This window comes from Dermacentor variabilis, chromosome 3, assembly GCF_050947875.1.
Source record: "Dermacentor variabilis isolate Ectoservices chromosome 3, ASM5094787v1, whole genome shotgun sequence".
Classification (NCBI taxonomy): domain Eukaryota; kingdom Metazoa; phylum Arthropoda; class Arachnida; order Ixodida; family Ixodidae; genus Dermacentor; species Dermacentor variabilis.
The window spans coordinates 204,486,339-204,499,857 of record NC_134570.1 but is presented as its reverse complement, the minus strand read 5'-3'; the positions used below and the strand labels follow the sequence as shown (position 1 = coordinate 204,499,857).

The following is a 13,519-nucleotide window of genomic DNA, read 5'->3' as shown; positions in this document are numbered from 1 at the left end:
TACCGTGGTGGAAAGCTATGATCCAATCACGGAAGATGGCCCGCGTCATCCAGGATTTCTTGTTTGCTAAATAACTTACTGGCAAGCTCTTACCACCTTTGAAGCAGCAAGGCCTCACACTCTTGCTGATAATGAGCGGGCAGCGCTTGTCGGTGCCATCTATGTTAGTGCAGAGAACCAGAGTCACACGCTTCTTGCTGTGCTTTCCTCCGCTGCATGGTTGGCCCTTCATATCCAGCGTCTTTGTGGGCAGCAGCTCATAAAAGAGTCCCGTCTCATCTGCGTTGTAGATGTTGGACGGGGCATACTTTTTCATTATGTCCAGCAAAGCAGATGATGCGCAAGTCACGGCACCATTGGCGTCTGAAGCAGCAGATTTGCCACACAACACTTTCGCAACGATTTCGTGTCAGGCTTTGAAGCGGGTCAGCCAACCTGTCCTTGCCTTAAAATTGTCGTTGCCGAGCATGCAAGCATAGTTCAGTGCCTTTTGCTGCAGCACGCTTCCACTGATTGGCATTTTCTTGGCATGCATGTCGAGGAACCATGTAAACAACGCCTGCTCAAAATCCTCGTGTGCTGCTTGAGTCAACTTCTTCCGTTTGGCGGATGCCCCCGCAGAAAGAGCACTGGTGATCACGTCCTTTGATTTCAAAATTGTCAACAGCATGCTGTTGGAGATGCCAAACTCTGCTGCAACATCTCCTTTCTTTCTGCTGCTGCTTGAAGCTTCGCTGACGATTTGCGCCTTCACCTCCAAAGAAAGAAACTTCCACTTTGTCGCCATGCTGGTCGAGTGCACAAGCACAAAAAAAAAAAAAAAAAAAAAAAAAAAAGAATTGCGTCGCCGTGTTGCGCCAGCGATTGCGTGACCTAGGATGGATACGGATTGGCTGTGGCTCCCACTTGGCAAAGTGGGCCTGCGACTTGTCGCAAGGTGGCTAGCCACATCGTCATCACCACCAAACAATAGCGCCCCTCCATCAGTTTGCTTATCGACGACGGTGCAGCGGGCGCATGTTTTCGGTGAACCTAAGCGGCGTGCGTGTACGAAAAATTGCGGACGATTGGGGTTATGTTTATTTTCTGGCAAAATAAATTTTAAAGGCCAGCTCCACCAAGCGAAAATTTCGTTGAAGCGAAAACAAGCCCGAAAAATTGTTTGTTGTGGTGAGAACTTTTTTGCGTCGACTTCTATGGCTAGCTGACGGGGAATTTGAAATATTTCGTTGAAGCAGCGTTCATTGTAGCGGGGTTCGACTGTATCAAACTCTGCCACCCAGACCAAGTGTGTTCTGTTGACAGGCGGCGAGCTTTTCCGCAACACCATCGAAGAAGGCAGTGGCACGATGGGCGTTCCCGACTACTGCATACTACAGCTGCAAACATTGACTGCACACGGCGACTTGGCTAGTTTGACAATGTCTATGATGCATTGCATTTGCCACAATGACTTCTCCTTGGTGCCCCACTTTGCACCTGCTGTGCCTCGCGAGGAATGGTGGTTTACATTCACAAAGACTCGTAACAGCACTCGCTTAGTGGGCTCACTCATGCAGATGCCATTTTGTACTTTGCTACTGATAGTGTTTCAAGATGCTTTGATTGATGCATGTAGAGATCGCAGCAGTAGTAGCCGCCAAACGAAGACGCTGCCGAGGTTGATCCTGCAAGCCCTGATGTTGCCCTGCTCCTGACTTCAACTGAGGCTGTAGCTGCTTTGGCCCTTCTACGCCGCTACTCGCAATAGAATAGAGTCGCAATAGAAGGCACCCAAGCCTATTGCTTGTGGATTGTTTAGGCTATGTTGAAGATGCCATGGTTCAGCACACGGCTGCCAATACGAAGCAGGCTACACTGTTGCAGTACTTTCAGCCAAAGAAATGAATACAGTAGAACCTCATTCATAGGGGAGAAAAAAACTTATTAGCTGGGAAAAGGTATGATCCGAAGTAACTAAAAACTTTCCAGACCACACTATTGTTGACATCAATATAATTCAAAGCATTGTGGAGATCGTTGCGGCATGAGACACCGATGCATATCACACATCAAGCTCGTGGTGCTCCAGCGGCCCGAGACGCGTTTTGTTGTTTTCCTGTGGCGTGGTGCTTCAAGAGGGCAACGGGAAACTGAAACCAAATCGGGCTGGTGGGTGACACAGGATGCCCACATAGTGCCGCTTGCAACAAGGAATGGACGCGCATTTCGATTATCGCTTACTAAAAGCGTGCAGTATGCTACCAATGACACTACGCACTGTAAAACATAGCTGAAGATGCTTGTTGCAATAGGTTTGGCAGCAATAGCTGTGAATGCAGCACGTGATGACCCAGGCGGAGATTTGTTGGTATCGGAATAAGAATCTCGTGAGCCATTTTCACGTGAGATGGGCAGCTTATATACTGTTCTCAATTGCAAAGGCCTCGTGGCTTTTTTTGTTCACATGGGATCTAGTGGCCGAAAAACGTATACTATCACATTCTGCAGGGAACAGTGGCGTGTTTCGGTTATTGCCAACTAAAAGTGTGTGCTGCGCCTCAGACGGCACCAGGCGCTGTGAAACAAATAGTTGAAGGTGCTTATCACAATAGGATCTGCAGTGATAGTAGCTGTGAATGCCGCATGTGATGACCCCAGACAACATTTGCTGGTAATGAAATGAGAAACTAAGTGCACTCCGGCGTTTCCACATGAGATGGGCAGGCGAATACCGCGGTGGGCAGCTATATACTGTCCTGAATTGGGTGTGCCTCCTGCATTTTCTTGTTTAAACGGGTTTTAGCGGCCATGAAACATATCATACGACTGCAGTTTGGTGACGTACTGAACGTTGCTGCTGAAAAATTGCATTTTCCGGGGAACTTATGAACCGGTAAAAAATTAGCACAACTCTATTCGGTCAACTTTTGCATTCTTGATTGCGAGCACTGGGGCCGGGAAAACGTACATAATGAGAACATATTAAGGTTCTGCTGCACTTTGTGTGAAGCTTCAAGTGAGTACTTACTGCGTCACGATTGGTTAATAGATTGATTTGTACAAGATATTGAGGACTATTTCATGTGATCTTATATACCAAATGCTGGCTATATCGAACTATTTCGCGTCCACTGCGCCATTCAATATATTGAGGTTCGACTGTCATTTGTTTTGGTACGGCAGGGCACTACCTCCAGGATCGGCCCACACAAGAGGCCATGTTTTTGCCATAAAGCTCACCTTTTTGCACAGCATTCACCATCAACGCTTCCTGGTAAACATTACAGCTACGTATGCTGCAGTTGCCGGGAAGTGTGAGAAGCAGTCAGGGATCTTTGAATGCTATCGTTTTCCACTCTTAAAGGCGAAGCTTAAGCGTCCTCCAAGTTTTTCGATTCTTATTTCAAACATTGCATATTTGCCCACTCATAGTATTGGGCTTTCTCCACACAGCTATTGTGAAGTAAGAAACAGTCCTTTTTTAGTATTGCGGACATCCTGGGTGTCTTATATCTTAACCTGCCAGCTCTATCATTTGTGTCATGTTCACATTGTTTCATGTCCCATTATATGAGAGACTCAAAGCAAGTGCCCAATTACAATTTATCCCTTTAGGCTTGTATTTATCACTTTACATAGCTTTATCACTTCACTTCAGGGAACAAGCATTTCAACTGTCAAAATGTGACAGCTATCACGAATGGAGTGTGGCAATGATGAGAATTTGTCGTAATGTTAGTGTGTTTCTAAACAAACACACAAACACCTCACACGCTTGTGTGTTTCTAAGCATAAATTATTGTCTTAGAGCGCAAGCTGCCTCAAGTGAAAAAGAGTGGTAACAGTGAGAAGTAATCATGAGGCATTTAAATATCACATGCAATATGGTCACTTCTTTTCTCATCAGGTGTCGCCACACAAAGCTGTCACTCTGTGATGTTTTGCATACATTTGTCAATCAGTATAACTTTATTTAGAGAAGCGATTTTAAGGCCACTCATGGCATTTCTGAGTGCGAATGCATGTTTCAATCACGTCGAAGTGCTGGCTGCCCCGAGGGAAGAGTGGTGAAGCTGAATATTGAGCATGTATTCAAAGCCTGCACTTGTGCTCCTATACTAAGGGCATCATGCTATTGTGCTTGGGGATGCTGGAACTAATCCCACCACCAGCCACGTCATTTGTTTGGCTGAGCGACAGCTTGCATTAAAAACTAAGCTACTGCAAACCCAAGGGAGGTAAGTAAAAAAAAAAGCTTCTCTGTAAGTTTTGGTGCAGAAGCAGTAAGACCAATGCAAATGAAAGGCGTCAAGAACAACGGGAGAGACCTGGATCTCTGGATTCTTGATGACGGAACCAATCTGCTTGAGAGCCTGGGCGCCTGCCCGCTGCACTTTGACGTGCGAGTCCGACAGTACCTCGATGAGCTTGGGCACGATGGAGGGCAGGCAGGACGACAGCTGCTTGGGTGCACAGTATGCCATCGCACCCAGCAGCTCCACTGACCCTGAAAACGACAGTGGCACAACGTTTATTGGTAAGTTCCCTCAGATTCTGTCTCAGACTTGTTTGCCTCAAACAAAACCATCTTGAGAGGACTGCAGCACGGTGCTTATGTGCGCAAAGTCTAAGAAAGCACTCAAAATTTTATAGGAACCATGCTCAAAATGTAACGCAAGATCCCTTTCGAGATTCAAACTTAAAAATTGAGCGAACTCGACGACCACACCAGTTGGGCTTCACAAGAAAGCTACCTTATCGGAGTCCTATGCAGAACACTGATGCACATGGCTGATACAAGGTGCAGGTTGGTGAGAAAACGAGCACAATGACGAGGAAAGGGCCATGGTTACATCGTCAAACTTTCTTTACAAAATACACAACTTGTCAAGGGACATCAGCCAGGTTCAATGGCTCAATTCATTACCAAAATTTGTGTCTGTGTATTTAACTGCACGAATGCAGCTCCCTGCACACATGAATGATAGCACAGTGGAATAAATAACTTGTTATCACAGTGCACACCAGCGGAAACATCAAGCAAATGAGCAGGTGGCCTTGTGTGTGTATGTATCGTTGAAGTGAACAATGTAGTCTAACCTCATTATAATGAATTAATAAATGCAACGAAATAATCACCATGCCCCTAGCAATTAACATAAAAGACTACATATCTAAACTCTCACTTTAATGAAGCAAAAAGTATCTGCAAACGCACACAGCCAAATTTCTATACAGTTAAAACTCTTAAAACTCGCATCTGTACTTGCTGAACACCCTATACATTCTCTATACAATGAAGTAGGTAAAATTGGCAATCATAATATTGAAATTCAAACTTTCAGGCAAATAACAGCAGTCGACAATAGATTTTTCTTACACATAAGAGGCTGCAAAATTTTCCAATTTATCGGGCAATCAGAAAAAGCTCATTTGAACGAGAAAAATTTTACTGAATTTGAGAGTCGGCAACCAAAAATAGTTTCTTGCCATGTCGACAATATCTCCGCATCGGTGGTATGAAGAGAAGTCAAATCTGCCTAACAGTTGATAGTGTCGCCCTCGGTGGGACGACGCTACCGTGAAAAGCACCAGATGTGGGGAGAGAATGCTTGGTTTGCTTTCACTTTGATGGGCCTCTGAAATTAGAGATTATGCAACCTCCAGTACTAAACATGCAGCAAGACAGCCCACATACACAATGCCACGCCATCTCGGCATGCCCACTCTTTGGCCACGCAGCAGATGACCTCTAAAATGGTGCATGCAGGCTGCATACGCACTTAGCCACGTGCAGCCACAGTCCTGCTATAGAAGGAGATGCACTCCAACATGCCGCCAACTTCCTCTCCCCCTCCTCTCTCCTAACGCATGCTCCATTACCACGAGCTCACTCTCCTCCCCTCTAGTTTGCATGAGATGGCAGCCACGGCTTCCTTAGAAAAGGAGATGAGCACCAATCTGCCAAGTTCCTCTCTCCCCTCACGCACCCTTGATTGCAATTACCACGAACTCGCTCACTCCAATTTTGCTTGCAATTTTGCTTGCAGGTGCGCCAACCTGTCACCAACTTCCTCTCTTCTTCCCTACCTCCCCTTACCTCATGCTGATTTGACTGCATTACCGTGAGCTCGCTCCCATTTCCTCTTGCTTGCACGAAAGATGGCAGCCATGGCCTCCTTAGAAAAGGAGATGCGTGCGCGCCTACCTGCCACCAACTTCCTATTCCTTCCCTCCCCTCATGCTTGCTTGACAACATTACCACGAGCTCCCTCCCATTTCCTCTTGTTTGCACAAAAGATGGCAGCCACAGCCTCCTAAGGAAAGGAGACAAACTATTTCAACGTTGCTGAATGAAAGTGCATTGGCTGTGGGTCGCGTGGTATCCAGAAATGTTGCTTAGCATAAGGCGTTATACTGAGAAGTATCACTCCACACCACATGAACTTTTGCTATTGAGTTTGTCACCGAGTTATCGATTCATACATTTTGGTGCTTGCTTTGGATAATATGATTTTCCGATGACACATTGTATTTTCTGCTTATCTTTATCAGTGTCACATGCTTTCAGACAAACTTTAACAGATCTCACTCGATGAGCATGAATTCACTGTCACAACACAAGAAAACGCTGTGCACCTTGTCTTGGAAACTTAAGATTACGCGACTGCCAACATTAAACACACAGGAACCCGATGTAAACCAGGGCACAAACCGTTTCAGCTCGCTCTTGGCACTTTCTGCGGAGAGATTACCTCCAAGATATGGTGCATGGCCTGTGCATGGTTGTCTGCCAGGAGGAAACGCACGCAATAGGAGAAGGCAGGCAGGCATGTGTTTTAAATAGAACTAAGATCGGAAAATTTAAATATTTTGTAACATTGCTAAATTGGTTAAATCGAGGTTTGTTATATCGACGTTTGACTGATTCAAAAATATTTTAATACATAGTTTTCGAATTGAATACAAATATTAGGAATATATTTTTCGATGGTATTTAAACTTTTCATACACACACACCCTTAGCCACAATCTGCTGCCCCCCATTCGCCTCTCCACCGCACTTAATTTGTGGGGGTTCTCACACCCATGCTCTTGGGACAAAGGAACGACAACACAGTAGTGCAAACAATCACAAGGGCATTTATTGCACCTTTCATAGATCAATGCCTGCTAGCCGAGTTGCTATCCACAAAACATGCCGTTGGGCGCGCGACAAATCTAGAAGTCCGACTCACCGCGACCGGATAACGAGCGAATATGTTCGCCCCATGCCGGATCCCAATGCCTGGTCGTTCGCGTGTACGGTCACGCGAACGGTGGCGCGTTTGAATGCGCCCCGCAAGACGGTCTCGCGGAGGCATGGATCGGCGCATGCGCGCCACGTCCATGCTGCTCGCCGGCCCGCTGCCAAAAGAGAGAGAGCTTTCTCCTTTTCGCTCACAAGTAACCTCATCGGAGGCGGCGTTAGCAGAGCAACACTTGCGCCATCTCTCGTACTGCGCCTCAACCAGACTGACTGCCGCGGGCATCACGCAGTCCATGCGACGAAGCCGGATTGCAGGGAAAGGGAATTATGCGGGAAAAACATATCAGGGGACGCGCGAGAGTCGCGCATCCCCACAAATTTCACCAGCTCCTGTACTCTGCTGCCCACTCTGTGCACGCAACTAAAGCCCCTTGATCGATGGCAAAAAAAGCCATGGAACATGCTTTGCCCTGGTTGAAGGTCGTCCACTATTTTACTTTGGGAGGAAATGTGGGCAGTAAAGAGTGTGTAGCCTGTGGTGCTTGCAGCATGTGAAGGGAAGGACACTGTGATGCACGCTGTGCCATCTCCAACTGTTGCTGTGATAAACTGCTGTGCCTGCGCACTTGAGAGCTTTCTTGCACTGTTATCACTGGGGTAGGCCACTAATCTCGATTAATGATAGGGTTAGAAAGTGATTTTAAAAAATTAAATTATGGGGTTTTACGTGCCAAAACCACTTTCTGATTATGAGGCACGCCGTAGTGGGGGACTCCGGAAATTTTGACCACCTTGGGTTCTTTAACGTGCACCTAAATCTAAGCACACGGGTGTTTTCGCATTTCGGTCCCATCGAAATGCGGCCACCATGGCCGGGATTCGATCCCGCGACCTCGTGCTCAGTAGCCCAACACCATAGCCACTGAGCAACCATGACGGCTGGTTAGAAAGTGAGATGCATCAAGATTTGTTAGAAAATATGATCCACTTATACCCTTACCTTAACCAGAGTTATAACCGTCACACGGCACGTGTAATATCATTCGCAGCGAATGACATTACGTCTTAATGCTATTTTTGTTCCTTCTACAAAGTCATAATAAATGACATTTGCAGCTAATAGCATTCGGCCATTGAATGAGTTTCCCGAACTCATGCAAGCACGACTTGTGTAATCTCGACGACAGGGTATTGGCAAAAAATTACGAAATCGATAGGTTAAAACAAAACTGCTATTATGAACTTTTTCATAATTTTATGACGCAGAGCAGGATAGTTGAAGTAGTTTGTGCAGATATATTCTTGTTCCCAGTCTCCTAGTGGCTGCTAGCACCTCTTGTCTGCCATGTTTACAAATGCTCGTCTGTCTTTTTCCATTTCTGCATATTATTTTCAAAGTAGTGCTGTGCTAAAGCTTATCCACCAACCACGGAAGCCAACTCTGCAGCTTTGTCAGCGAAGAATGAGAAGCGAAAAGCACACTGCGTCAACGACGAGACACGCAAGCTGCTGTATACATGTGGGAAGACCACCTCATCGATTTGCGCAGGTCAAAGTGCAACCTGAAAGTATGCATGTCGATTGCCACGTGCCTGCGTGCGCAAGGTGCCGATAAACATTGCCATCAGCTGCGAATGCAATTCTTTTATACCGGTGTAGAGAGGGAATGGACGACTGCAATGACATTCGGTATGAATGTCATTTACAGTGAATGACATTACATGTGCCGCGTGACATAGATATTGACACGTGTACTTATCTTTATTGGGCAACCACGTTTCGCCGCCTAACAAATTCAATCGCACAGCATGGGACGCGCCTGCATGTATCCGAAGGTTCTGGAAACTTATCGATGCTTCTATCCGCTGTCTGTTGTCGCCGAGACTTATGTTATCTGATTTCATCACCTGACGCGAATGGTGTAGAACTTTGTGGAAGGCACGCGGGTCCGAACGATTAGTCTGGAACATTCGACGACTGCTCTATAAAAGCCGACGCGCTTGACCCGCAGATCAGATTTACGACGATCGCCGACTGTGTTCGCCGCTCTCGTTGTGCTTTAAGTGTAGCCTGTTTTGTGGGCACAGGTTCGGCCAATAAAAGCTAGTTTTTTGCCTTTCGCAGTATTGCTACTGTGTTCTTTGACCTCACGACCACGTGACATCTGGTGGAGGTGCTTGTGCGTTCATGTACCGAACGCCCCCGCAAAGCCGCGATCCAAGCCCGAAGCCCGAGAACAAAACCAACGTCGTCCAAGACCAGCGTGCTAGCCGCCGACTGCAAGGACTGCCCCCAGAGCACGGACTTCTACCTGAGACGAGCAGGAAGATTGCCACCAAGTCCACCCGAATGGCAGCCCCAGCATCCCCCGTCGTGCTGCAGCAGCCCAGGGAGCCCCCCACGTTCCGCGGTTCAACATTCGAGGACCCGGAAACCTGGCTTGAGACGTACGAGAGAGTGTCGCTACCTTTAACAATTGGAACAGCGACGACAAACTGCGATATGTCTTCTTCGCTTTGGAAGACGCAGCCAGGACGTGGTTCGAGAACCGAGAAGCCACCTTAACGACCTGGGAACTTTTCCGAAGCGGCTTCCTGCAGACATTCGCAAGCGTCGTACGCCGAGAACGAGCCCAAGCGCTATTAGAAACCCGGGTGCAGCTACCTAATGAGACGACCGCGATCTACACGCATCTACCCCGACGACCATGGTTCCCGAACCAGACTACGACATTAATCCAAATCTCCCTATGATCAAGCAACAGCAGCTCAGAAGTCTGCTCCAACGATACAAAGGCTGCTTTTAGACGTCATCGAGGATTCGACAAACACCAGTCGCCAAGCATCGCATAATCACCGAGGAATGCTCTCGACCACTCCGTCAGAGCCCTTACCAAGTTTCGGCGCGAGAACGTGAAGCTATAAGAGAACAAGTCGACGAAATGCTGCGCGACGACATCATCCAGCCGTCGAAAAGCCCGTGGGCGTCCCCTGTTGTCTTGGTGAAGAAAAAGGACGGAACCCTACGTTTCTGCGTCGATTATCGTCGTCTGAACAAGATCACGAAGAAGGACGTATACCCCCTCCCACGGATAGACGACGCATTGGATCGGCTCTGCAACGCTAAATACTTCTCGTCCATGGACCTCAAGTCTGGCTATTGGCAAATAGAAGTCGACGAAAGAGATCGCGAAAAGACCGCCTTCATCACCCCAGACGGCCTCTACGAGTTCAAGGTTATGCCGTTCGGACTGTGCTCGGCGCCTGCAACGTTCCAGCGCGTGATGGATACGGTTTTAGCAGGATTGAAGTGGCAGACCTGTCTCGTATACTTAGAGGACGTCGTCATCTTCGCCGGAAATTTCGACGTTCACCTTAGGCGGCTTGCAACAGTACTAGAGGCCATCAGGTCATCAGGACTTACTCTGAAGCCGGAAAAGTGCCGCTTCGCTTACGAGGAGCTTCTATTTTTAGGCCACGTCATCAGCAAATCTGGAGTCCGCCCCGACCCGCAGAAGACAGCTGCCATAGCAAAGTTCCCACAGCCCATCGACAAGAAGGCAGTGCGTAGATTTCTTGGCATGTGTGCCTACTACAGGCGATTTGTCAAGAACTTTTCACGCATCGCTGAGCCGCTGACGCAGCTAACTAAATGTGAAGTCGAGTTCAAGTGGGAAACGCCGCAGGCCGACGCATTTCAAGAACTCAAACGACGCATGCAGTCGCCGCCCGTACTTGCGCACTTCGACGAGCACGCCGATACCGAAATCCACACCGACGCCAGTAGCCTAGGCCTCGGTGCCGTCCTAATCCAGAGAAAAGATGGACATGAACACGTGATAGCTTACGCTAGCCGGTCGTTGTCAAAAGCGGAAGGCAATTATTCTACAACCGAAAAGGAATGCCTCGCCATCGTTTGGGCTACAGCGAAATTTCGCCCTTACCTATATGGCAGGCCATTCAAAGTCGTCAGCGACCATCACGCCTTGTGTTGGCTAGCGAATTTAAAGGATCCCTCAGGACGGCTGGCACGGTGGAGCCTCAGACTACAAGAATACGACATCGCTGTAACATACAAGTCCGGACGAAAACACTCAGACGCCGATTGCCTATCACGCGCCCCCATTGACCCGCCGCCGCAAGATGACGAGGATGACGACGCCTTCCTTGGAATAATAAGCGCGGAAGACTTCGCCGAACAACAACGAGTGGACCCGGAGCTTAAAGGCCTCGTCGATTATTTGGAAGGGCACACCGACGTTGTCCCCAGGGCATTTAAGCGCGGATTATCTTCCTTCACGCTTCAAGACAGTCTACTCGTGAAGAAGAACTTCTCACCAGTCCGCGCTAATTACCTTCTTGTTGTCCCGTCAGGACTTCGTCCAGAAGTATTGCACGCCCTACATGACGATCCAACCACGGGATACCTCGGATTTTCCCGGACACTATCGAGGATACAAGAAAAGTATTATTGGCCGCGCCTGACCGCCGACGTCGCCCATTATGTCAGAACATGCCGAGACTGTCAGCGACGCAAGACACCGCCGACAAGGCCAGCCGGATTACTACAGCCAATCGAGCCTCCTTGCCGACCATTCCAGCAGATCGGGATGGACTTGCTGGGACCCTTTCCGACGTCAATAACCGGAAATAAGTGGATCGTCGTGGCAACGGACTACCTCACCCGCTTCGCTGAAACAAAAGCACTGCCGAAAGGTAGCGCAGCCGAAGTGGCGAAATTCTTTGTCGAAAACATCCTGCTGCGACATGGCGCCCCAGAAGTCCTCATCACCGACCGAGGAACGGCCTTTACAGCGGAGCTCACCCAAGCCATTCTGGAATACAGTCAGACAAGGCACAGGAGGACAACGGCCTACCACCCGCAGACGAATGGTCTTACGGAGCGGCTGAATAAGACTCTCGCCGACATGCTAGCGATGTACGTCGACGTCGAACACAAGACCTGGGATGCCGTCCTGCCGTACGTAACATTCGCTTATAACACGGCGGTACAAGAAACAACACAGATCACGCCGTTCAAGCTGGTCTACGGCAGGAACCCGACGACGACGCTCGACGCCATGCTGCCGCACGTCACTGACGAGGAGAACCTTGACGTCCGTACCTACCTCCAGCGCGCCGAAGAAGCCCGACAGCTCGCCCGCCTGCGGATCAAGAACCAGCAGAGGACCGACAGCCGACACTACAACCTCCGACGACGCTTCGTGGAGTACCAGCCCGGTGACCGTGTTTGGGTTTGGACCCCTATACGCCGACGAGGACTGAGTGAGAAGCTTTTGCGTCGCTATTTCGGACCGTACAAGATCATCCGACGTATTGGCGCACTGGCCTATGAGGTCGTGCCAGACGGTATTTCGCTATCACAGCGGCGCCGCTCACGACCTGAAATAGTCCACGTTGTGCGACTAAAGCCCTACTACCAGCGTTAATGAACTTTCGGGCTTCGCTTAACTGACCTTTGGACTTTGTTTCTTTTTGTTGTTACATATGTTTAATAAGTGTCCTTTTGTGTTTCACTCTCTTGTATTTGTAGCATCGGGACGATGCTTTTTAAGAGGGGGGTATTGACACGTGTACTTATCTTTATCGGGCAACCACATTTCGCCGCCTAACAAATTCAATCGCACAGCATGGGACGCGCCTGCATGTATCCGAAGGTTCTGGAAACTTATCGATGCTTCTATCCGCTGTCTGTTGTCGCCGAGACTTATGTTATCTGATTTCATCACCTGACGCGAATGGTGTAGAACTTTGTGGAAGGCACGCGGGTCCGAACGATTAGTCTGGAACATTCGACGACTGCTCTATAAAAGCCGACGCGCTTGACCCGCAGATCAGATTTACGACGATCGCCGACTGTGTTCGCCGCTCTCGTTGTGCTTTAAGTGTAGCCTGTTTTGTGGGCACAGGTTCGCCCAATAAAAGCTAGTTTTTTGCCTTTCGCAGTATTGCTACTGTGTTCTTTGACCTCACGACCACGTGACAATATTATGCTTAATCGTGGGCTCAGTTATAGAACAGAAAATGATCGCGAGGTAATCATACGACCAAATTATTAGTATAAATTTAGCTATGTATAATGCCATTTCCAAGTTGTAAATTTTTGCAACAATTAACCATATGTTCATCAAATAATAGCGTGAAATTGTACAGTTATGACGAAGCTGCTGTACTCAGAACTGCTATGGCATTCACTATCTTGTCTGGTTCTCGGTTCGCTAGAAGAAACAGAGGCTGCAAAGCTCACTTCATGGTAACCGTAGCTAGG

At 48.3% G+C, this 13,519-nt stretch overlaps 1 protein-coding gene across 1 annotated transcript in view; it reads right to left on the bottom strand.

The window, feature by feature from the left end:
- Positions 1–13,519, bottom strand: part of l(3)80Fj (lethal (3) 80Fj) — a 413,275-nt gene that overhangs the window by 154,066 nt on the left and 245,690 nt on the right. The window contains exon 34 of the mRNA XM_075686799.1: positions 4,311–4,489. Coding sequence (XP_075542914.1) covers positions 4,311–4,489 — 179 coding nt within the window. The remainder of the gene's footprint in view (positions 1–4,310; positions 4,490–13,519) is intronic.